The sequence below is a fragment of the Monodelphis domestica genome, chromosome 6 (assembly GCF_027887165.1).
Source record: "Monodelphis domestica isolate mMonDom1 chromosome 6, mMonDom1.pri, whole genome shotgun sequence".
Lineage (NCBI taxonomy): Eukaryota > Metazoa > Chordata > Mammalia > Didelphimorphia > Didelphidae > Monodelphis > Monodelphis domestica.
In genome coordinates this window covers 98,333,010-98,360,000 of record NC_077232.1, presented here as the reverse complement: position 1 = coordinate 98,360,000, position 26,991 = coordinate 98,333,010, and the positions used below count along the sequence as shown (strand labels likewise).

The 26,991-nt window shown below is 33.1% G+C and overlaps 1 protein-coding gene across 2 annotated transcripts in view; it reads left to right on the top strand.

Annotated features, from left to right (window-relative positions):
* Positions 1-26,740, top strand: part of FBXL5 (F-box and leucine rich repeat protein 5) — a 51,383-nt gene extending 24,643 nt beyond the window's left edge. For both annotated transcript variants that reach the window (XM_007496706.3, XM_001363276.5), the window contains exons 7-11: positions 3,115-3,263; positions 3,589-3,671; positions 3,907-4,632; positions 10,835-10,983; positions 25,933-26,740. In XM_007496706.3, coding sequence (XP_007496768.1) covers positions 3,115-3,263; positions 3,589-3,671; positions 3,907-4,632; positions 10,835-10,983; positions 25,933-26,009 — 1,184 coding nt within the window. In that variant the 3' untranslated portion in view covers positions 26,010-26,740. The remainder of the gene's footprint in view (positions 1-3,114; positions 3,264-3,588; positions 3,672-3,906; positions 4,633-10,834; positions 10,984-25,932) is intronic.
* Positions 26,741-26,991: the final 251 nt, after the last annotated feature.

The following is a 26,991-nucleotide window of genomic DNA, read 5'->3' as shown; positions in this document are numbered from 1 at the left end:
AGTTTTTTTGCCTTTTAAATTAGGTGATTATGTAAAACAAATGAAAAATTTATCATTGCTTACTGATAATAGTTTTGTAAATTGGTTTTTATAGCTATGTTTTCTTTAAACTTTTTTTGTAGCAGGGATACTAGTACAATTATTTTAACTGGGTGGAACTTGTCATTCCAATAACAGTTTAAAATAGAATCATTGAAAGATGCGATTAACTACACCAGACAAAAAAAAAGTCGTGGACCAGACTTTTTTTCTGCTTAAAACCAAGTTTATAGTTTAGTTTATCAAATAAAATAAACTATTCTACTTAGTTGGTCTGGAAGAGAACTCAATTTTTTTTGAAAATTTAGTAATAATTGTTATTTTATTATACATGTGACTGATCAGTGGGATAATTTTTTTGTATCATTTTGAAAGACAGGTACTTAAATCTCCCATAGATTCATATGATCTATAAAATTATCATTAATACTAAAACTATTTTAAATACTAATTAAATTTTTTTCTTCCAAAGTGTTTGAAGTGTGTTCAAAGGATTCAGTTGTATTTATCTTTACTTTTGCTAGAAAGTAGGAGAGAAAATGAGATTTGTTTGAGGATACAAGGCTCTGTTGGACCTTAGCTTTCATGCCTTGTTTTAAATCACATGGGAGGAGAATAAATTTTGATAAAAGACAAGAAACCCATTATGTTTAAAATACTAGGCCTTTTGAACATTAAGGAATAGAATCCTCAGACAATTTAAAGATAAATATAAAAATGGAATTAAAATCTCAATATTTTGAGGAACTAGGTGGAGATCTAATCTAAAATCTAAGTAATTAAAAAGAGGTCTTTGAAAGACATAAATTTTATATATTTAATAAGTCACAACAAACATGACCCTAAGATTCTAGGTCTTAGCAAATTCATTCATTAGCTCATGTTTATACTTCTGTTATTAGTTGTCATTAGTTTTGTTTCTACTTCAGACTACTTGTTTTATTATAATGATATCTAGCTGTAATCTTTTATTAAGTATGGTTGATTGGAATTCTTTTATTTCCCAGTAGGATCAGTTTTGTATGACAGTTCTAAAAAGATAGGGGAAGATTTTCTTTAAGATTGACAAATAATGATTTGGCTTCTTTGTTTGGGGATATTACCTAGAGTTGCATCCTTCAGGATGCATATATCAATAGGACCTGAAAAATGGAACCCAAGTTTTAACTCCTTTAATCTTTTTAGATGGATAAATTTCTTAGATGGAAAGGGAATATTGAATAGAAAGTTCTATGCTTGTAGCTTCCCAGAAATTTTTACATTTTTATCTAAACTTTCTAAGTTATTTTAAAAAATGTCTTGGAACATACCGTATTGACTACAAAGTTCCTTTTTGATTTTTGCTTCTTGATCATACTTCTTTATGAATTGTTTCAGTGGTTTTACTGAGACTTCCCTGATTACCAGAAAGATGCTGTTTTTTCCCCTTAATTTACCTGTCTCCAACCTCTAAGCATTTTCACTGGCTGTCCCTCATGTTTTGAACTTTCTTGTTGTTCATTTCCACTTTCTGGCTTCTTTCAGATCTTAGCTAAAGTACCATCTTTTTGCAAGAGGCTCTCCCTGGTTGTCCTTAATGTTAATATAGTGCCTTCTCTCTGAGATTGTCTATAATTTATCATATGTATGCCTATATATCTATATCTACATATAGCTTGATTATATATAGGTGTTTGCTTTTCTTCTCCTTTAGGCTGTGAACTCCTTGAAAGCAGGGACTGTCCTTTGCCTTTCTTTGATTCTCTAGGTGTTAGCCTGTACCTGACACATAGTAACTACTTAAATGCTTCTTGACTAATGTAATTTTTTTAAAAAGTCAGATTTGAATTTGATGTGGTGGAATGAAAAGAGAACTTTACTTGCAATCAGAAGACCTTAATTTTAATTCTGGCTCTGCCATTACTAGCCATTTGATCTTAAGCAAATCAGTTAACTTCTCATTTTCATCATCTGTAAAGGAAGTTGAATTGAGCACTTTTAAAATCCTTTCTAGCTGAAGGAAACTATGGTTCCAAAATATATATTTTTTAAAAACAGAATTATAAAGTTTATTTTCAGTTCTAAATTCTCTAATCTTAACCCCTCACTGGTTAGGCAAGAAATGTGATACTCACTTATATATTGCCATTCAGAGCATTTCCATGTTACATATATTGCAAATAAAAAGCAAGAAATATAAAGAAAAAATATGCTTTAATTTCAGATGTTCTCTCAGTAGATGGTTAACATTTTGCATCAAGGTTCTTTTGGAATTATCTTGGATCACTGTATTGATCAGAGTAGCTAAGTCACAATTAATCATTGTTAACAATATTGCTGCTGTTATTTACAGTGCTCCTGATTCTGCTCACTTCAATTTGCATAAATTTATATTTTTTTTTCTGAAACTATTTTACTCATCTTTTTTAATAGCACAGTAGTTTTCCATCACAATTTTCTACCACAGCTTCTTTACCCATTCTCTAATTGATAGACATCTCCTCAGTTTCTAATTCTTTGCTTCCACAAAAAAGTGTTGCTCTAAATATTTTTGTACAAAGAGGCCCATTTCCTTTTTCTTTGATCTCTTTGAAATACAGACCAAGTAGTGGTATTGGTAGGTCAAAGGGAATCTACAATTTAAAGTCTTTTAGGCATAGTTCCAAATTGTTTTCCAGAATGTTTGGACCAGCTTATAGCTCCACCAGCAGTTTCGAAATCTATCTTAAGCCAATATTAGGGTGGACAAGGGAGGAAAATCATGTCTTAAGTTAGAGATTAAGTAATTGGTTCTTTGTTCTGCTTTTGTTGAATTGCTTAATGTTGATTGACTAAATATTTTCTAAGCTATATAGTAAATGAAAAAGTATTTTGTTAATGCTTTTTACTTATATCACAAAATGTTTTTTATAATATTTCTCTGCTACCAACATAGTATGTAACATAATCTGTAATTTGAGAATACTTAAGAATTTATAAATAATGGAAATTCATGGTATTAGTTCTACTTTCACATTTGTTTTAGTGTCATTTAATATAGAGCATAATATAGAGCATTTGGAATAGCTATAACTTTAAGACTTTTTTTTTTAACAGAAGAATCTGCAGAAGAATCACTTGCCATCAATATTGCACAAATGGAAAAACGTTTACTACATGGCCTAATTCAAAATATTCTGCAACATGTTGGCACATCTGTAAAAACTTTAGTATTAGCATATAGCTCTGCAGTTTCTAGTAAAATGGTAAGTATTAATCAGAATCATTAGATATTATGAAAGAATGCCTTTAATAATAATGACGACATAATTGGAGGTTTTCAGTCAAAGAGGTGGTATTAATTGGTTCTTGTTTTCAGTATGAACTTGTACTAGAAATAAATCGGCTACCTTTTCATTCTAAAATTGTATAATTATGTCATACATACACGTGTGTCTGTTTGTGTGTCTTGGTGAGCAGAAAGATGAATTCAAATCATTATATTGTAAAGATATAGATTCTCTTTTGCCTTAGAATCTTAAAGCCTGAACATTTTAATTAAAAAGTCTTATTCCCTCTTTTCCACTTCAGGTTAGACAGATTTTAGAACTTTGCCCCAACCTGGAACATTTAGATCTTACCCAAACAGACATCTCAGACTCTGCATTTGACAGGTAAGTAAGTAATTTTTCAATTTTCAGATTACCTGTAATTATTATGAAAGTTTAAAAATTTTTTCTTTTTTAGTTTAAATAATGATTTAAATTGTAATTTCTTTTCCATCAAGGTATGGGCAAATCAAATTGTGTTACACTTGTAATAATTCAGTCTGCAGCTAAGTAGATTGTTAAGTAGTTTTGTAATTTAAAAAAGTATTTAGACTAATAACCTTTTAATTCTTGCTTATAGTTGGTCTTGGCTTGGTTGCTGTCAGAGTCTTCGACATCTTGATCTCTCGGGTTGTGAGAAAATCACAGACGTGGCTTTAGAGAAGATTTCCAGAGCTTTGGGAATCCTGTCATCTCATAAAGGTGGCATTCTGAAGACTTGCAGAAACAAAAGCACATCGACTTCATGGAGAAGTAAAGACATTACTATGCAGTCTACCAGCAAATATGCTTGTTTGCATGATATAACTAATGAAAGTCTCAGCAAAGAAGTAGATAACGAACGACACTGGACTAAACCTGTTTCTTCTGAAAATTTCAGTTCTGCTTATGTGTGGATGTTAGATGCTGAAGATTTGGCTGATATAGAGGATGCTGTAGAATGGAGACATAGAAATGTTGAAGGACTTTCTGTAATGGAAACAGCATCTAATATCAGTTGTTCCACTTCTGGTTGCTATAATAAGGACATTGTTGGACTAAGGACTAGTGTTTGTTGGCAGCAGCATTGTGCTTCTCCTGCCTTCACATATTGTGGTCATGCTTTTTGTTGTACTGGGACCACATTAAGAACTATACCCTCACTCCCAGATTCTTCTACATTCTGTAGAAAAGCAACAAGGACTAGACAGTCTGTGGGAAAAGACTTAATTTACTCTGGGAGTGAAAAATCTGATCAAGAGACTGGACGTGTACTTCTTTTTCTCAGTTTATCTGGCTGTTATCAGATCACAGATCATGGTCTCAGGTAGGTAACTAATTGTAGAATGTTAGGAAATAAGAGCTAAGGCAGAACTGTTCAATTCTGAAGTTCTGAGGAGTGATGAAATAGTATGACATGGTCATCTATAGCATCAAAATGCTGCCCACTTTACAAGAATGTGACATCTTCTGTGATGATCTGTGTACAGGCATACTGTATTGTGCATAATTTGTCTATTCCTAAATAATTATTTGTTGAGTCTTTGTAAATCAAATCCTGTATTCATTGCACTTGGAGGAATCAAATAGTTGAATCCTTTTGTAAAGCGCAAGTACTCTTAAAGAGTAAAAGACACCATAACATTTCCTGAATAGTATTTTGTCTGTATTGACTTTAAAATATTAAATCGATATGCTTATAACTGTATTAACCAATCCAAGTTTTATGTACTTCAGGAATATGGATTGTATAATGAGGGTCATGCAGTGTTGTTGATATTAATTGGTGCTGCCTGTTATTTGACTTGCACTTCAGCATCTGATTGTGACCCTGTGCTGGTTGTTTGACTTTCCTTGATATAAGAACTAATGAATGTTAAACAACTTTTCACTGCCCTGTATTCAGTTTAGATTTTATTGAAGATGATTGTTTGCTGAAATGCTAATCATATGGTCCTTAGGCAAAACAGCTATTAAAAACAAAACTTGAGGACAGTATAAAAAAATTAATAGTAGCCAGAAAAAAAAAATACTTTTTTAAAATCCTCCCCTTCCGTCTTGGAGTCAATACTGTGTATTGGCTCCAAGGCAGAAGAGTGGTAAAGGCTAGGCAATGGGAGTCAAGTGACTTGCCCAGGGTCACACAGCTGGGACGTGTCTGAGGCCAGATTTAAACCTAGGACCTCCCATTTCTAGGCCTGGCTCTCAATCCACTGAGCTACCCAGCTGCCCCCCAGAAAATATTTTAAAGATCAATAGGGATTGCTACTAGAACTTATTACAAAAAGCATAAAAACAATGCCAATTTCTTTTTTTCTTTTTTTCCTTATTTAGAATATTTTTTCATGGTTACATGATTCATGATTTTTTTTCCCCATCTCTCTTCCCTTTCCCCTCCTGGAGCTGACAAGCAACAATGCCAATTTCTTATTACATATACTTTAATTTTCTTTGATCCATTATTTATATATTTACATACAAGTACCTTAAGCCAAAGACTTTAACTTCTTTACTTGACTTCTGTTTCTCTTGAGGTAATCCTTTGGTCCTTTCAGGATTGACTATCACACTCATAACAATTTTATCAAAGTTTACTCCATCTTCTGACACTGAATATATGTGAAAATAGCCTCTCTGTAGCTGTCTTTGCTTCCTTTTTAGGGTGTTACAAAAAAGATAATGATCATCGTTTATCATCCTGAATCTCAGTCCCCTCTTTTATCCTAATCCACACCTCAAAATCTCCTTTTTATCTTTCCTCCTTTGTTGTAGTTTCTGAGGAGAAAAAAACCTTCCTCTTTTCCAGAAATGAGAAACTGGAGAAAGTAAATATCAAGATCAGTATTATAATTTTAGATACTTCTATCTCATGCCCTCTTATCTTTTTCAGGAATTTTCCTTACTGACAATGCTATTCTGTCTTCCCCTTTTCTCCTTTTCTCTTGCCTCTATGAAATTGAACCTGTTATATTTTGCATGATTCTGCTTTTCTTTTGTGTATTTTAAAATGTTTCATTGACATTGCTTTCCTTTTCCTTTCAATCATTTCCTTTTGTCTCTTCCTTTCCACATCTTCCCTGTCTTAAAAACAAACAAAACAATAAAACTTCATTTATCCCCACTGTTTTATTCCTTTCATTGCTGAAGTCTTAAAGTTTTTGTGTATGTGTGGTGTTTTGTTTGTTTTTTTACAGTCCCATGTACTTTTTACTTTGACTTTTTGGCTTACCATTCTAATGAAACTGCTCTAAAATCAACAAAATCTTAACTGGTAAATTTATGATCATCATTTCTTTTCTTTTTTTTTTGATAGTTTGTTTATTTTTTTAGACGTAAACTTTATTTTTAGAAATATTTTCCCATGTTTAGATGACTCATTTCCCCCCACCCCCACCCCCAACCCGGAAACGATAATTCCTTAACTTGTAAATTTAATGATGTTTTATCAATCATTTATTTATCTCTCTAGTTACTGTTGACAGCCCTTTCTTCCTAAGTGGCACAGTTGAGAGAGTACTGGACTAGAAATGAGAAAATCTGGCCCTAGATACTTATTGGCTTTGTGACTTAAATGGGAAGAATAACAGTTCTATTCCAGGGATGTTGTGAGGATAAATATTATAGAGTGCTTAGCATAGTGCTCTTTTGCCTCTTAATGCCTCAATGCCACTTTCTTAATGCTGATCCACCTTACCTGCCCACTAATGTTCTTTCCCCATGATTTTCAGAGAAGCATTGTCTGGTATGAAAGTGACTTGGACTTATTGAGAGGCTTAGGTTCATATTTTGTTTCTGGTACTTTCTAGTCATGTGACCTTAGGCCAGTCAACCTTCTGTAAAATTAGACTAGCAATAATTGTACCTTCTTTACAGAGGTGTTAGGGTCAAATGAAATTTGTGTGAAATGTTTTGTAAACCTTAAAATATTCATTAAATTTTAATTGGTATTATTAGTTATTTTCTTGATATTACTGTCTTCTATTTCTCTTCCCTATCTGATTGGACTTTCTGAATCTTCTTTAATATACCATAAACAATTTCCTGCTCATTAATTAACAGTATGCCCCACAGCTTAGTCTTGGGGTATTCTTTTCTTTCTGTTGCTTATCTACTCCCATGCTTTTTCATGCTACATAGACGTTACAAGATCTGTAGATCTGATCCTAATTTGCTCTGGATTTGCTGAGCAATCTCCTTAAATGACTTTATAATTTCTTATTTGTGTACATTTATAAAATTTCTCCCCTTCTCCCCCCATTACAATTAGTGAATATAATAAATTCACTAAAAGAAATTGTGTTTTTTGTTTTTGGATCTTCTATACTTATTACAGTGCCTTTGTGCATGGTAAGCACTTAATAAATGTTTGAATTGAACTTTTAACCCTTATATCTGCCATTTTCTAAATATCTCCCTGTGGATTTGTCTTATTAGCACCTCAAACTCACATGTCCAAAATGAACCTTGTTATCTTCCAACCCTAAATCTAACTCTTCCAAACCTGCTTTTTGTCTTTCCAGCCATTGAAAAGTTTAAATATTTGTAAACTTAATATATTTCCATTGTCTTTAATGTACTTCCTCCTCTTTACCTTCCTAACTAGGTTTCTCATTCAGTTCTACACACATTAATTTATAAAGCCTTGATCAATTCCCCCTTCCCCAAATGATTTTTCCTTCTTCATTCTTAAATTATATTATTTTTTTACATAGTATATACCCTCCTAAAAGGGTAAGCTTCTTAAAGTCAATGATTGTTTTTTTAAATTGTATGCATTGCATATAATAAATGCTTAATAAAGCTATTGAATTGAGATATGGTGCTGGGTAGTGAAGACTACTTTTTCTAGCCAGAGGATATTGGGAATTTAATCCTGCTACTACTGCTCTTTGGCAAATCATTTAAGTTTTCTGGGCCCTCCTTTTGATATCTGTTTAAGGAACTTGATGGTTTCTAAGGTTTCTTCTCCCTCTAAATATATGATTTTATAATCCATTTTTATATCCTTTCCATTTTTTCCTTTGTGACCCTAAAACAGCATACAGTGGAGATTGTTTCATTTATTGTATTTGTTTGCAGAATAGTGCCTGGCATATAATAGATGTTCAAACACTTGTTGGTTGATTGATTAATAGATTGGCAACTTTAAACTACATCAGACATGGACAGACATTTGGTCATATGAATAGTGACAGACAAAATTTTGAGATGAAGTTTTGGTTTTAAACTTTGCTTTCTCTTTATAATCTACAAGGTAAGTTTATTTGCAGAGTATAATCTTTGAAGGCTTGTAGGAGAGGTATGTATTCCCATTAGATGAGAAAACAGGCTCAGAACTTCCCAGTTTAATACAGCATATATTAAACTGGAATTTAAGCCCCAGTTTCTTATGTCCAAATCTAGTGTCCCACCCTTTTCCCAAGGTTTTTTCAAGTAACATTATCTCAGTGTCAGGAATGAAAACTATAATCCTATTACAAGTAGGTAAGTAGTAGTCTTTAGAAATTTTTATTTTCTCTTTGGTAAATAGGAAATGACTCACTTTAAACATTTAAATACTTCAGGGTTCTGTTATTGTCAATAAATGAAGCACTTTTTCATGCTTGTTTAGTGGTCTTTCTGAATTGATTTGGCCCGAACACTGTATTGTTGTGGCAGTCAACTTCTCTGAACTTAGCTGGTCTAAATGGATGATAGAAAGATAGTTTGTCAATCACTCCTTTGATATTTTTGAAGCCTTTAATTCTACATTAGACCTATGAGAACTAATACTCTGCTTTTTGTTTATATAGCCATAGAAATCCCAGCTTCACCTCCATGCCTAGAAATGAGCATTAGAGTAGAATTGTCTTTGCAGCCTGCAAGGCAGACTGTTTTGGTTATGTTGAAAAAAGATTTTTTGCAATTTCTGTTAAAAATTAAAATGCCTTACTTTTTCATGGAAATATTTTCTGTAGTATGGCATATTGATATTTACCTATTGACCCTCTTTAGGGCAATAGGAATTTTTAAATTACTTATGCCAGTAATTCAGAAATTCAGAATTGCCAGTGTTGTGAACATCACTCCCCAAGAGGTAGGAAATTGTTGAATTAAAGCATTGTATTTCCTAATTTAAATTTTGGGGATGTATGTGAGTACACATGATATTTTGTGTGTTTGACATGCTTTCACATGTAATATTCCCTTTCCTCCATCTTTATTTTTCATATTTTTGTATTAAACTTTTATACATTTTTTACTGCGTCCTCATTGATAGATAGCTCTGTATTTTTATGGTTCTTTTATGCTTTTAGTTTTATAATCATTTTATCTTGTAAAGATTTCTTTTCTTTTTAACGCTTACTTTCTCCCTTAGTAATAGCTCATAAGACAGAAGAGTGAAAGGGCTAGGCAATTGGGGTCAAGTGACTTGCTCAGGGTCACACGGCCAGGAAGTGTCTGAGGTCAGATTTGAACTCTGGGCATCCCAACTCCAGGCCTGACTTTCTATCCACTGTGCCATCTAGCTGTCCCTTTTTAGTAGACTTAATAAAAATTCTAGTGTTCATTTTAATTTGGACTGACAGATGGCTATAAATCACAGAATGTGAAAGCAACTTTTTTTTTTCTTTTAAGGATTTTGAGTTACTGCAACACATTTTACCAAGGCAGATTAGGAGTTCTTAAGAACATAAGAGATTAAACAGTCAACTTGAATAAAATTTTGCCTAAAATACATTATTTAAAAATGTTTATTTTATATATTTGCGTGTATGTATGTATGTGATTAAAACTGATTTCATGATTATGGTGAGTTTTTAGCAAGCAACTTAGAGCAGGGTTTTTTTTTTTTGTTATTTAGTCACTTCAGTTGTGTCAGACTCTTCATAAACCAAGTCATGAAGTTCCCTTCCAATCCCAAGTTGGATTTTTCTTGACAAAAATACTGGAGTGGTTTGTCATTTCCTTTTCCAGCTCATTTTACAGTTGAGGAGCTGAGGTTAACAGAGTTGTGACTTGCCCAGAGTCACAACTGTGAGATCCAATTTGAACTTGGGGAAGAGGACTCTTCTTGATGACAAGCTCAGAACTCTATCCACTTGGCTTCATAGTTGCTTAACTTGAGGGGAAAAAATTAATCTTTATTTTAGTATTTTACTTTATAATTATATGTACTTTATGTATTTGAAAACATTATTCTGAGGAGGGTCTATAATTTTTCATACAACAGCAGAAGGTTCCATGACACATGAAAGGTTAAGAACTCCTTTCTTAAAAATAGCCTGGGACAGTGAGAGTTGTTACTTTTCTAGAATGTGTCAGATACAGTCCTTGAAAGCAGATCTTCTTGACTCCAAGGCCAGTTCTCTTTATCTATTCCACTGTACTGGCCTCTCTGTTTTATAAATATTCTTTAATACTTTTATTTCTGGATCACATGAACATTATTATAGAAAAATCTAAACTATCTTTAAGTGGACCATCAGAGTGCTTGCTTAATCTTCCCTTTTGGATAGTTAATTTGATTTGATTATCTCTTTTGACAGGGTTTTGACTCTGGGAGGAGGACTGCCTCATTTGGAGCACCTTAATCTATCTGGTTGTCTTACTGTAACTGGTGCCGGCCTACAGGATTTGGTTTCAGCATGTCCTTCTCTAAATGATGAACACTTTTACTACTGTGACAACATTAACGGTAATGTTTCTTTTTTGTGTGTGTGAGAAATAATTTTGAGATTATCAGTTGAAAATTGTGCTTTAAAAATACTAGTATTTATACTTAATTGCATTAGCTATCTTTTCATCAGGATATTTAAATTTCAAATTCATTTTTTTGTATTTTGATAAATTTAATAGTTGCATTAACATTTACTAGATTCTTCCAAGGTAAGTTTTATTTGTGAATACTTTTTTATTGAAGCATGTGATCATTTAAATATTCAAATTGATGAATGTTTGGAAGTATTTGCAGTTTAATTGTTTGCAAAAGGTTTAGAAACATCTGGAACATGGTGGAGCCTCCCCTGTTGATGGCTCGGGGCATTGAGTGTGAATTTATATTTCCTAGTTATTTCTGTGTTCCTCTTATCATTTCCTATCATTAACCCCTTTGCCTCTAGCTGCCATGAGTTTATCCCTGAGCTGAGTTATAAACTAGAATGCATATTCGAAAAACAAGTATAGTAGAACAGAATTCAGAGTAAAATGTTGACTTAAAGACCACCTAATAGAATTACTGTGTTTTCCATATGAAGAAACAATCTAAAAGAGCTAACGGGGTCTCATTTCTACCAGTCAGTAAAATATAGTGAGAATTCATATCATCATTATCTTTTTCCTTGATTAGTGGACAACTTTTTACGGAACTATTTTAAATCTTTGGAAGTAAGAGTTCATAGGGTAGAAACTTTGCTGACTATTTGAGGGTGCATTAGAGTTTAGAGAGCAGATAAATCTGTCCTAGAGGCTACTTTATAAATTCTGTTGATTCATTCTTACTCTTTGGATAATGGACTTGATTGTAGGAGTGGGTAATTGTGGTGTTGTAATCTCAGTTTTAAGATGCTTAAATTCCCTGAGATTAATCTAGCATTAATAAAAATCCTTAAGGGTCTTTGATAATTAATTCTTTCTACTAGAAGGTGAAGGTCTTCTATTTTTTAAGATTTGGAGGACCACTCGGGTAGCTTTAGTTGTTTTAATCTGTCAATGAGGCAAACATCCAGTATCATCCTAGTGACATTTTAAAAAAATTACTATGAAGTTCAAGGTATAGCTTAAGGTGAAAAAATAACATCCAAATGGAAGTAAAAACAAATAAGGCAAGCCAATTTGCTACAACATAAATTTCTACTTAAAAGTCCACCCTCAGGTCCTCCTTTCCCCACCCATCCCCTCCCTCCAAAAAAAAAAAGGGGAAGGAAGAAAGAAAAACAGGTAGTGATTTATATTTGAAAATAACTTTGAAATGTGATTGACTTCCTACATGGATGGAGGAAGTGCTTTGTTGTTTTTTTTCTCAGAGCAAAAATTACCAACTCACTTTAGGAAAATAAGAAAAAGAACTCTTGTTTAAATGTAGACAGAAAAATTAGGAGTCAGGTCCCTTATTTCTGGGACCACTTTAGCAGTATTAGGGTCATGGCTAGATTGAGGTAAAGAAACCTTTCTTTTTAAATCAATAGTAATAAGCTAAAGAGTACTTCTTTTTGCCATATTGTCTTCAGTCTAAGATTGTCAAACTGGAAAGGCAAATGAACAGGCACCTTGGACTCTTGTTTAGATGAAGATGAAATTTTAAAATTTGGAACCTGTTGAATTTATTGTAAATCCAAACAGCAGTGAAAATGGTTTTGATATTATAATAATTGTATAGTCATCAGAAATCAAAAGATCCTTTGGTTTTTAAAAGTCCAATACTATTGTACTTGTGTTTGTAAATTCCATTTAACTTTTAAAGGAGAATAGATGTTTCAATTTTTTTTCCTACTTTAAAAAAAAAAAGAGCCAGACTGTAAATAATAGAAATTTAAAACAACCACTGATATCATTTGTATAGATATGTTGATGTGTATATAGAACATTATTTATAAATATATATCTTATTTACAAGGTTCAGCAAATTAGGAAGTTATGCTTGTGAAGTGATTTAAATGATGTTGTTCACAATAATAAAATATTTCTGTGCTTTTATTGCATTTAGATACCTAGTATGTGTAAGATATCAAGATACAAAGAGGCATATAATACTGACCATTGCTCTCAAGATTATAATATAAAAGGGATAGAGAAAAGTTCAGATAAATGTTTTATTGGACAGTGAACTAAATATAAAAGGGAAATCAGTTTATTTTCAGAGTATAGCAGGAAGGGGTGAAGTAAGGCCTCACTGAAGAGGTGACATCTGATTTGGACCTGGAATAAAAATAGCCTACATATATAGTATTCTAAGTTTTTCAACCCTTAGAACAGATTTGTGTAGGAAGGTATTACACCTGATGTTAATTTCATTTTACAATTGAATACTAAATGCCCATTTGAAGTCAAAAGATCTTGAAGTTGGAATCCTAGCTCTACCACTTAACTCCCTATGTGGTCTTGGGCAAATCACTTAATATCTCTTATTTTCAACTTTCTTATCTGTAAAATGATATGACCTATAAGGTCCCACAGAGCACTTGATCTGTGATTTTATGACTACTCAGTCACTCATCAAGTAAGTTTCAGAAAATGAATGAATGAAAAAATATTGAACCTATTTTTATGGTAGACATTATCTTCTATGCTGGGATAAAAATATGAAAGTGAGCCAGTCTTTTTACCTTTAGTTTTGTAAAGAGAGAACATGTAGGGATGGTGACCAAAGAAAAGAAAGTTTTGATTTCAATAGAGTAATGAGTTGTATCATAGGGTAATAATCATGCCCTTTCTAGAAGCAGTGTTAATATTAATCTGATTATTCTTTCAAAGTAGGAGGTTAAAAAACAAAACTGAGCTGGGTTAGGGGGCAATTTGGAGGAGAGATGGCAGAACGATGAATGAAACATGTTCTTAAGGGTATCAGTGGGCTGTAAAGTTGGGTGAAAAATTTATCTTTATTTCTGTAGCCTTTACTGGACTGCCCAAGGGCTGGAGACACAAAAAAGATTACTTTGATAGGTTAGTTCAAGTTAGCCCTTTCCTGGGATGAGAGTTCAAAACCTGAGAAGATTTACTCTCAGAAAGAGGTGCGTGGTCTATGAAGATTGTCCATGGGCACTTTTTCAGGTTCAGTGTCTGAGTAGATGAGGGACAAAGTTTGAACCTATGTTTTCTTGACACCAAATCTGTTACTGTTTGTGCTGTTTGTGCTGCTTCTTAGGTGTGTAGGTTGGAGCCAGATTGTAGAACAGGCTAGGAAACATGTGTTAAAATGCCTGTGAAGATTTAATAGTTTACTTAGTGGACCTTGGGGAGCTAGTGAAGGTTTTCAAGTAGAGGAATAATTTCATAGTAGTACATTAGGAATATTACTTGATCAATGATACTACAGTATGAGTGAAAAGAAGGGAACAATAGAATGAAAGCCAAAAAACCAGTTAGTATAGTAATCCATTTAGACAAGAAATGTGAATACTGAAGTTGTAAATACTAAATAATTTTTAATTATCTAGACTAAAAAAAGGTATATTGAATATAATGATTATTAATTTGGTCAACCTTGGTCAACTATAATAAATATCTTAATTTGTCTCTATAGCTACATATGTATATATAAATGCATTAGAAACCCAAAGTTCAAAGGGATTTCAAAAGTCATCTAGTTAGATCCTTAACATGTATTTATTTTTCCCCTTGGAGAAATCAGAAACTTATTTTGAAATTTACTGAGAGGAAAATTTGAAGAATTTCCTACCCCAGTTTTGGATAATTATTGAGAAATACTTCTTACATTTGACATTGGGGGAAATTTAATGGATGGTCCTGCAGATTGACAGTTGTTATAAAGGTATAGATAGATAGCTTAACTATAGAAGAGTTTAAAAAATTTAGAGTTTTTTAAATGAACTTTCACATTTTTTTCTACATTTTTCTATGGAAGAAATGTTTGTGGTTGAAGGAAAAATCTCACAGAATTATAGAACATCAGAACTGATCTTGTGATCATCCAATTGAAAACCTATTTATAATATAGGTTGGGAAACTGAAGTTCAGAGAGTAAAATTGACTTAAGTAGATATGTAGAAATAGTTAACAACATCATAAAATTTAGATTATTATTATTATATAGTATTTTCAGATGTAAAATTAAAATTTCTAATGTATTTATAAAGGCACTTTTTACCCTGGGAGTTTAGCTTTTGTGGTATCTGACTGGTACTTTTTAGGCCAGGTGATTTTATCTATTAGCAATTTATTTAGCATCTGAGAAGTGAAGTTATTTGCCCATAATCACCCAGTTAGAGAATGTGTCAGAAATCAGACTGGAACCCTGACTCTAATCATGCTTTCTCCTTAAGGCAACCTAATATAGGATTAAATTGGTTTGGATTTGCCTGCTGTTACAATATTTCAGTTTTAGTTGTATGGATTGAAAAGGTAAAGTTACATTTCATTGACACTTAAGACTAATTCACAGAAAAATTTAAACCAACAAACAAAATAAGTGTTTTGAAATCAGGGTTAAACTTTGCTTTTTAACATGATTTGAGAAACATGGCAACCCTTCAAAGTTTACACGGAAGCTTGCTTTATAATATTTATCCTTGTAATGTAAACTTGTGCCCTGTTATTCTAGCCAGTTTCCCTCAAAGCAATGTTGCAATATAATCTTTTCCTTATGGCATTTGGACAATTTGTTTATTACCTACTAGTAAGATTTTATTGTACTTATTTAATTTTGTACAGTGTCACAATTATTTACCTTCTAAAAACAGCCACTTGGAATTTAGTGAGGTCTAATCATGTATGTAGGTACTGTAATAATTTAGTATAAGTAGTTTGACTCCCTAGTTTTCCTGTTTGTGGTTTTTTATTTTTATTTTTTAAAGGTAAAGCTGTGCTAATAAGTATGTTTTTCTGTAGGTTTAAAATAAGATATATGTATTTGAGGAAGTATGCAAAAGATGGGATCTTTGTAATTTTAGACATTAGTCTTTTACTGAAGACTTGGGAGGAATGTAATTTTCATAAAAATTATTTGTAAAATGATTGAATTAAACTCATGCAACTAACTTTTCCTTTTGCCAACAACATTTTTCCTATTGAGGGAAGATGTGGGTTTTATATTATGTATAAATGAAGTCAATACTTAAAATGAATAGTGCTATTAACATAATGTGAATACTTTCCCTTCCTGAATGTTAGATGTCAGCATTTGTGGGGTGTAAGATGGGAAAGAGGAATGACTTTATGAAACAAATTGGAATTGGGTATCCACTCCTTGTTATTGTATGCTAATTTAAAAGCTAATTTGGTTTTCCACATTGTTTCCCTATATGGCATTTAATAGTCTTTGAACATAAATTCAATTTGATAATGACAAAAAAGTTGTATCTTAAGGCTTACAGTTTCATAATACCCCATTACTTAAAAACACATTTTTCTATTGTTGTAGGATTCTAATTCAATAGTATTTCAACTATCTGCCCTTTAAAACAGCACTTACTTGCCTTTTAAAATATGTTTAAAATCACAGAAAATTAATTCACAATTTTGGGGGTTAATATAGCCTTAGATGATTTGCTCTTTTATGTTTTTAATTTAAGTTGAAGAGGAGTAAAGGTAAGTTAAGGTAAGTTCAGATGTACAGCAAAAATGATATAAATGAAGTTAGATAAACATTAGCATTCTAATAAATTTTGAGGAACAGTAATCAGATTTGACTTTAGAGTTATTTTTTTTCCAATGATATTTACTCAGTTATTTTTCTCAGAAATTATACTTTACTTTCATGTACTGTAACATTTAAATTAAGTCATAAACATTCTAGTTTAAAAGTTTTATAATCACATAACATTTTATTTAAACTATTATAATAATAATGAGGCTTGTTAGTCAAGTATTTTAATTATTTTAAATTATTTTTTGTTATTTTAATTGTAATTATCTTATTTGATAGGGATCTCTTCATGATAAAAGTATCTAAAAAGGATCACTTTATTTGCTGTGCAGTAAAATACGAGTATACATCTTTTATCAATAATATAATTTGAAGAATTATTTTACTTAAATAGTATATTCATTTCTTTTATCCACTTAACTTAATTCCTTTATGAGATGTTCTAAATTGATAGTTTGCTGACTTTGAATGGTCTCTATGCTTGTGACTGCTGCGTTTTGAGAACTACTTCTCTTTGTTCAACATAACCCAACCTTAGTGTGAAAAGCAGTACTTGTTTCTAATCATTGCTTTAACCATTTTGTTTTCTCTTTTTTGCCCCTCTGTCAGAGCTATTAGGGAAAATCAAGTCATGAGTTGCCAACACATTCATGTATTGCAAGAACTTTTTTGCCAGATGGCTATGCTATTGATGACAGTTGAATTTTTTAGATGGTGAAGATGCCTGGGATTAGAATTTATCCTGACAAATCCTGTTTTATTATTTTGACAGTTTCAAATTTAGTGAAGGGAGAGAACCTTGGATTTGGTGTAGCTCTATTCCTTAGTTGTGTCCTTGAGCAGGTCATTTAATGTCTCTGAACCCCATTTTCTTTAAATGTGAGAAGATTTAATTAGGTGATTCTCAAGTTCTAGTGTCTTTAAATGTGAGAGGGTTGGATTAGGTAATCTCAGTTTAGTTCTAGGTTCTTGATCCTTTCATTTTGTGACATTGCACTCTATTTTTTGCTTGAAAAGAAACCCTTTGAAACTCAAAATACTTTCCTTCTTCCCAGGAGGTTTTGAGAGGGACAATTCTTAAGTCATTTTTAGAGAGAACAGTTGATTTTGATCATTAAATGTGTTATCAAGAGAGTTTAAAAAATGGGTGACAATCCAGCTCTTCAGAGTGATTTCAGTGTTTTATTTGACATGAATTCTCATGAGTACTGGGTATATTCAAACATAACACTTGAACTGAGTCTTGATTTTAGTTCATGGATTTCAAGAAGCAGAAATGATGAAGGAAAACATTCCAGACATGCATAGGTAGAGAGAGAGGAGATGTGATGACATTTAGTGGGAACAGCAAGGAGACATTTTTGGCTGGGAATATAGAGTATAATTGTACTTCAGTCTAGAAAGAAGAACTGGAGCCAGATTCTAAGGGCTTTAATTTCTGAACTTGAGAGCTTAAATTGCTTTATACATGCCAAAGGGAACCCCTGAAATGTACTGAGCAAGTGAGTAACATGGTCCTATATATGCATTAGGAATATTGATTCTGGTAAAAATTTGTGGAGGGTGTTTAAGAAGATTATTAGAGGTGGGAGATCTATAAGGAGGCTGTTTTATTAGTTCAGGGGAGAAGTGATGAGGGCCTTAGTCTATTTCATGTTTGTGGTGTCAGTGGAAAGAGGATGATAGATGCAAAAACATGTGGAAATACAATTAGTAAGAATGAGAACTGGTCAAAATGAGAAAATTAGAAAGGTGACAACAAAACCTACTGGCCCAGATGATTGGAAGGGTAGGTTAATGGTGTCCTCACTAGAAATTGGCAGAGAAGGGTATGTTTTTTTGGGGGAGATGATGAGTTCTTTTGTAGACATGTTAAATTTAAGTTGCCTTTGAGATGTCCGGGTGGAAAGTATTTGAGCAATTAATGTGTGGTGGGCTAGAGTTTAAGGGAGTGTTGAAGACTGGATTCATAGATTGGGGAATCATTGGTATAGAAATGATAGTCTTAACTCCCAGGAGCAGATGAGATTACTAAGAGAAATTAGTGAGAGAAAATCTTAAGAGCCAAGGTCATATTTAGGTATGGGGCAGGGCATAGTATCATAGATTTAGAGCTGGAAGGAACCTCACAAATGTAAAAAATAGACTCGAATACAGGACTACAATCCCCACGAGCCTTTGCTCCACTTCCCCAGAATGCCTTGTCTCACCTGGGCCGAGATCGAGAAGGTATTTAAGCTGATTCAAAGGCTTTTGAAGGGGCTCTCTCTCTTGGCTCTTTTTGGACTTCCGTTTTGGAGCAGGTGCGTCTCTTGCGTGATGTGAGGTTATTTTGTCTAGGCCTCTGGCCTAGGCACATGGTTCTTGTATATTCTTTAATCTTCAACCTTTAATAAACCTCTAAAAAATATAATACTTCTTGCAGAGAGAAACTAATTTCTACCTGCCTCACCTGTCTCAGTCTCCCCAGTCTCCCCTAAATTTTAATCTTTACACAAACCATCTGTTCTCTTCTAGTTTTATTTTACAGATAGAAAAACTGAGGTCCAGAAAGCTTAAATGACTTGCCCCAAATCACACAACTAATGAATGTTGAATGTCATAACTGGAATAGTAGAACAGAATCTGAAGGTCTTTTCTCTCAAGGATTTAAATTCATTCCCTAATTTAAATACAAGGTAGGGAGAGAAAGCAGTAGCAGCTGGGAGAGATCAGGACAGGCAAAATATAGCAGGTCATCTTTGAGTCATTTTTTGAAGGGAGTGAGACATTCTTTGAGGCACAAATTAGGAGGAATGTATTCTTGACACAGGGGATGGCCAATGCAGAGGAGTGCCATGTATGAGGACCATCAGGAAGATTTGTTTGTCTGGTCTGCAGAGTAGATGTAGGAAAGAGAGTGATGCATAACCAGACTGGAAATACTGGATGGGGACAGGTAGTAAAAAACGTTAAAAAACTAAATAGAGTGGCAACAATGTGGTTTGGTGGGTAGAGTGCCAGGCCTGTAGTTGGGAGGATCTGAATTCAAATCTGGCCTCAAATACTGCCTAATGAGCTCGTTTGACTTTGGACTAGTTATTTAACCCTAGTTGCCTAGCCCTTGCCCTTCAGAGTTGTTATTAGGACAGAAAGTAAAAGTTAAAAAAAAAAAAAGCTAAATAAAGGCATTTGTATATATACACTGGAATTTAAAAATAAGAGTTTCATGGTTAGTACTATATTTAAGAAAAATCACATTGCATTGCTATGTAAAATTAGAATGGACTAGTAAGAAAATTGAGGCAGGGAGAACAATTAGAAGAATTATTTCTGAAGTATCTTCCAACTCATTAATATAGGCAAGAGGTGATAAGGGACTGAATTAAGATAGTGACTGTGAGATATAAGAAGTTGACATATTTGAGAGATGATTTGAAGACAGAAATGGCAAGATTTGGCATGCTTGAAAAATTGTAGATTGGTGAGAAGTCAATTGATAATGTCAAGGTTTTCAATCTATGGATGTCTATCAGTTTGAAATGTTTACTAGATGATAATGTGGGTCTAAAACTCATGAGAGAGCCTGGGGTTGGATATATAGTGCTGGAAATTATCTGCATAGAGATGATAATCAAACCTATGGGAGCTGATGAGGTAAGCAATAATAACTTAACATGGAATTGACATTTTTAAGGTTTGTAAAAAAAAATGCTTGACTTATATAATCGTATTTAATTCTCAGAACTGAAATAGTTGCTATTAATTATCTGCTTTTTATAAATGAGAAACCTAAGGTGAGAATAAATGACTTACCTAGATTCACAATTTTTTTAAAGGTTATTTCCCCCATTTTTTAAAAACATTTTTCCATGGTTACATGATTCATGTTCTCTCCCTTCTCTCTTTCCTCCACCCTCCTGGAGCTGACAAGTAATTCCACTGAGTTATACATGTATTATAAATTAAAATTTGTTTCTATATTAATTATTTTTGTAATTGAGTAGTCTTTGAAAACCAAAACCCATGTTTTTCTTCTGTGTTTCTATTTCCACAGTTCTTACTCTTGTGTATAGCATTCTTTTTCACAAGTCCCTCGGGATTGTTCTTGATCATTGCATTGCTACTAGTAGCAGAGTCTTATTATATTCGATCATTCCACCATGTTTCAGTTTCTGTGTACAATGTTCTCCTTGTTTTGCTTATTTCTCTCTGCATCGGTTCTTGAAGGTCTTTCCAGTTCACATGGAATTTCTCCAGTTTATCATTCCTTTCAGCACAATAATATTCCATCACCATCAGATACTATAATTTATTCAGCCATTCTTCAATTGAAGGACACCCGCTTGTTTTCCAGTTTTTTGCCATCACAAAGAGCGCAGCTATAAATATATTTGTAGAAACATTTTTTATTATCTTTTTGGGGTACAAACCCAGTAAGGTATTGCTGAATCAAAGGGCAGGCAGTCTTTTAAAGCCTTTTGGGCACAATTCCAAATTGCTTTCCAGAATGGTTGGATCAAGTCACAACTCCACCAGCAATGCATGAGCATTCCTATTTTGTCACATCCCCTCCAACATTTATTACTTTCCTTTGCTGCCATATTGGATTCTACCTCAGGTTTGTTTTGATTTGGATTTCTCTAATTACGAGGGATTTAGAACACTTTTTCAGGTGATCATTGATAGTTTTGATTTCTTTATCTGAAAACTCATGTCCCTTGGCCATTTGTCAATTGGGTAATGGCATGATTTTTTGCAGATTTTACATATCTTATAATGTTCTCTATTTCTTGCTTGGTCTTAAATTCCTTTCCCACAGATCTGACAGGTTTACTATTCTATATTCACCTAATTTGTTTATGACTTCACTCTTTATATTTAGGTCATTTATCCATTTTGAATTTATCGTGGTATAGGGTGTGAGATGTTGATCTAAACCTAATTCTTCCCATACTGTTTTCCAGTTTTCCCACCAGTTTTTGTCATATAGTGAGATCTTGTCCCAAAAGCTGGGATCTTTGGATTTATCGAACACTAGCTTGCTGAGGTCATTTACTCCAAGTCTATTCCATTGATCCACCCTTCTGATTCTTAGCCAGTACCATATTGTTTTCATGATCACTGCTTTATAGTACAGTTTAAGATCTGGTACTGGTAGGCCCCTATCCTTCACATTTTTTTCCATTACCTTGATATTCTTGATTTTTTGTTCTTCCAGATGAACTTTGTTATTATTTTTTCTAATTCAAGAAAAAAGTTTCTTGGTGGTTTGATAGGTATGACACTGAATATGTAGATTAATTTGGGTAGGATTGTTATTTTTATTATATTAGCTTGTATTACCCATGAGCAGTTAATGTTTTTCCAATTATTTAGATCCAGTTTTCATTGTGTGGAAAGTATTTTGTGGTTGTGTTCATATAATTCCTGTGTTTGTCTTGGCAAATAGATTTTAAACCCTTACCTTCTGTCTTGGAATCAATACTCTATATTGGTTCCAAGGCAGAACAGTGGCAAGGCCTAGGCAATGGGGGTCAAGTGACTTTCCCAGGGTCACAAAGCTGGGAAGTGTCTTGAGGCCAGATTTGAACCCAGGAACCCCCCTCCCCCCATCTCTAGGCCTGACTCCCAATCCACTGAGCCACCCAGCTTCCCCCTCCCTTTCTAACTCTTGCTGCTGGGTTTTGTTGGAAACGTATAGAGAGACTAATGATTTATGTGGGTTTATTTTGTATCCTGCAACTTTGCTAAAGTTATTATTTCCACTAGCTTTTTAGTTCATTTTCTAGGATTCTTTAAGTAAACAACCATCATATTATGTGCAAAGAGTGATAGTTTTGTTTCCTTATTGCCTACTTTTTAATCCCTTCAATTTCTTTTTTGTAATTGCTACCACTAGTGTTTCTAGTATAATAGTAAATAATAGTGGTGATAATGGGCATCCCTGCTTCATTTCTGTTCTTATTGGGAAGACTTCTAAGTTGTCCCCATTGCAAGTGATACTTTCTGAGGGCTTTAAATAAATACTACTTATTATTTTGAGGAAGGGCAATTCTATTCTTATATTCTTTAGTTTTTTTAATAGGATTTGGAGTTTGATTCACAAGTATTAGAGACAAGATTTGAACTCAAAAATGCAAAGGCTTTTAGGTCTTCCAACTCCATGCCTGATGCTCATTCTACCATTCATTCATCATCAGTACCAAGGGAGAATATAAGAGAGGACTTGATGAAGACTCCCTTTCCCCACCTTTTTTTAAAAATGGAGGAAACTAATTTCTACTTTGCAAATAGAAGGGCTATCTCTTATCAGAGATTATAGTAAAAGGAAGAGAGTGTGGTGGATATTAAACGGTTTTGAAAGGAAGAGAAGGCTAGAAAAGAGGCATAGTCCACACTGAATGATCTCAGTTTTCTCTCTACATTTAAAAGATAACATCCTCAGATGAGATGGTGAAGGATCAAAGGTAGAATATATGCATATGGGAGAGGAAAGAAGGTTTGGATCAGCTTCTCTGTAGAGCATGATAGGAGTTAATAGAGGAGAAAATGGTTACTGCATTAAGGGCTTATTGTGGTTTACTTAATCTATACTGCATATTGGGCTTATTTGTGTTTCTAGTTGTATTTCCTGTTTGATAGTAGGTGAGGACAAGTAAAGGAGGTAGATAATGGGAGTAATGCAGAATAGAGGGTTGGTAAGACCTAAACATGTATAGAACAAAGGTGCAAAGGCTTACAGAGGCATGGGAATGGTATGGGATTGAATTGATACCTATAGATAGAGACTGCAGAGAAAGAAAAGGAGTAGGAAGCCTGAGAAAGTACTTAGGGGCTGGAGAAATTGGAATTTACTGTGGGGTCAAAGAATAGATTTGGATAAATAAAAGAAATGGGGGAGTAATGTGAAATGATAAGATAGAGGAATGTAGGAATCTTTGATCATAGAGGTGGGAATATTTGTCGGTTCTGGTATAATCCAGGGCATAGCCATCTCTACTTAAGTAGGTTGTGAGATGAGGAAATTTAGGCATAGAGAGGTTAAGGTACTTGCCTTTTAAGCATGTTTCTTTCAGAAAGGATATTTCTGCTTTTAAAAAAAAAACAGGATTGATTTTTTCAAGTTACTTTGTTCATAAAATTTCAGACTTGCTATCTGGGGGGGAAAAGCCACTGAAAAGGCACTCCTGCAAAAATGTGTAGTTTGTATCTTTTATTAGTTAACATATTTTGACATTCTTTTGAGGTATATGTACTCATATTTATTTGAATTCCATTGATCATTTATACTGATAAATTTCCTATTCTACAGTTTGAGTTTGATTTCACACTAAAAGTGAGAACATGGGATTCCCAGAATAATGTTTAAATTACATCCAAGTATCTATCTATAAAATGATTGCCTAGGTTCTAGTTGTCTTTTATGTTGCTTGAATACTTGAAAGATCAGTTACTTCAATTGGTGTAAGTCAGAGATCACAAATTCATGGCTTGCCAGACTCCAGGAACAGATTAATATCCAACTGAGAAATGGTTAAAAAAAAAAAAGTATGATAAACCACAAATGCTCTTAATTTTGTAATTTTCTGAAACAGTATACTACCTATAGGGATTGTTTCTGTTTTGTTTTTTGTTTTGTTTTTTGACACTACAAATATTGGAATTCTCTTTACTGATAAAGTTTAACCCTTGCTTTCTTTAGTGGATAGTTTTTCTGAGCTGCCAGTGCTAAAAAATTCACCTTTTTGGCTAATCCTCTAAAGAACTCTTCTCCAAACTTAATTCAACTAGTACCAAGATGGCAGAAATGCAGTCCAACTCTGGATTTATGCAAAAATCTTTTAGACTGAATTTCTTAAAAAACATGAATATTGTAATATGAATATTTGTGAAGTTCTGAAATTAGGCATGAGTAGTAAACATGGATTTTCTTTTTCTTTTTTTTAACCCATACCCTCTGTCTTAGAATTGATACTAAGTATTTGTTGTAAGGCAGAAGAGTAGTAAGGGCTAGGTAATTTGGATTAAATGACTTGCCCAGGGTCACATAGCTAAGAAGTGTCTGAGATCACATTTGAACCCAGGACCTTTCTGGTCCAGACTTGGTGCTCTATCCACTAAGCCCCTATAAACATGGCTTTTCAATGATAACATGTTGAATGAAACAAATCATAGAGGTCATCTTAAGAAATTCAAATACTTCTTAAGGAATTACCATTGCCACTATTTTAGGTTGACTTGATGATAAAAACAACACAACTACTTTTGAATTTTTTGGTTTTGAATGAGATACAATTTAAGGAGGCCTTGATAGTTAAAATGTATTTTGCCACACATTCTCATTTTGTTTTTGAAAACTGTCACATTGATCCACTTTAAAATCTAAACATCTGAAATGAAACCTTTTTAATGGTAATTTCATCTTGAATTTGACTTTTCATGTTATACCCAAGGGCACTTGAGTGACTAGGTATCCAGAAAGCCTAGGATAAAGTGTTAACCATATTATGAGTGTTTGATAAAAATATACTTTACCATAACCTTATTATTTGTTTTTGTAAACTGTCTCATTGATCCACTTACTTTAAAATATAAACATCTGAAACGAAACCTTTCCTATGGTAATAATTTAATCGTGAACTTATCTCTTCATGCCATGCCTCTGGGGCTTTAATTGATTGACTAGGTATCCAGAAAGCCTAGGATATTGCAAATAGATAGTTTTTTGGTAGCTGCTGATTTGTAAATGAATTATAAATCTCATAAGGTCTTTGTGCCATTCACCCTACTTTCGTTTTATGAATATTTCATTGCTAATATTATATGTAAGCCAAATATTTAAAAACTGGATTTATATTATGAGGATTATTAACAAAAATGTTACTTTAAACATTTTGAGTTAAGATGCTGCTATTATATGTGCAAGCTTTATTTTGTTTTTGTTTCTGGGATGTTTGTTGCAATTGCTTAATTATACTGTATTATGTGGGAAAACAAATGAACCAGATTTAATGTTTTTTTTTTTTGAAAGTTTGGATTTTAACAAACCTGTTATGACCTAAGATCTTGTTTCATTGGTTTTCTTCTCTCAACCAGGGAGCATAAAATTTTGTTAACTTCTTTTTCTTTTTCTCAAACCCACTTTTGAATAATAGCAAGTCAGGCTTTTTAAATATATTCTCTTTTTTTTTTTTAAAGTAAAATTTGTGTTTCTTAGTTATATAATAATATATAACTTATAAATGCAACCAGTTAGCCCTTAAAATACCAGTGATCTTAGATTATCCTCAGAGGTTCTTTTAAAAAAAAATTCTTCCTTTCACATTTCTTCTGTTTCCACAGGTCCTCATGCTGAAACCGCCAGTGGATGCCAGAATTTGCAGTGTGGTTTTCGAGCCTGCTGCCGCTCTGGTGAATGACTCTTGACTTCTGAGCTTTGTCTACTTTATTTAGCTGAGCAGGCTTCCTTTCATGCACTTTACTTACAGTACACCTCTTGTGTTAACCATCCCTTTTTGAGTATGACCTATTTTGGCCCCTTCCCAACAATCTCAGAAATTTTCATTCACCAATGAATTGTCCAGTGTTGTATCTCATACAGATCTCATTTTGTTTCAGAACAGGGTTAGGCTTTTTGGTGGGGGTGGGAAAACAGACTCATCAAATATATTTTTTAGTGTCGTTTGTTTTTTTAATGACACTTCAGTATACTTTGGATTTTTTTCTGTTATAGAGTATGTGGGACCTACTATTTTTCTTGAGCTATACAAATAGCATAACAAGCTTTGCAGATCATTTAAGTTGTGCATCTTTAGAAGTATTGTTTTTCTAAACCACCTCAAATGGAAATTTAGGGAAATCTATTTTTTTCAACTGCATTTTCTTTTATTAGACCATATCTATAGAGCCAATATAAATATACCCAAATGCAAGTTTCTTTAAAAGGTTACTATCAAATAAATTGGCTGCTTGGTGAATTAGCTGGTGAGAGCTCTATAAAACATCCACTATATATGAAGTTCCTTCAAAACCCCACAGGTTCCCACCAATGACCCTAAACCTTCAGGAATGTTGAGTCTTGGAAGGGATTTTCAACAGTTTCACAATCATATGAACAAATGTATAAATAAAATCTACTTTGAAGACTTCACCGACTAATGTCTTTGTGTTTTGATTTCATTGTTGGAAGTGAGATTAAAGACTTATTTTGTATATAGGACAAAATAACTTTTGATCTCCCATTAAATAATGAGTCTGACAAAGCAACCTTTGACTTATATAAATTTCATTGAAATGTATTTTCTTTTTCTAAATAGGTACTACCCAAGATTTTAAATTCTATAAGCTAGTGATAGTTCGTTTGTTGAGAAAGACATGGGTGACTGCAGATACTGAAAAACA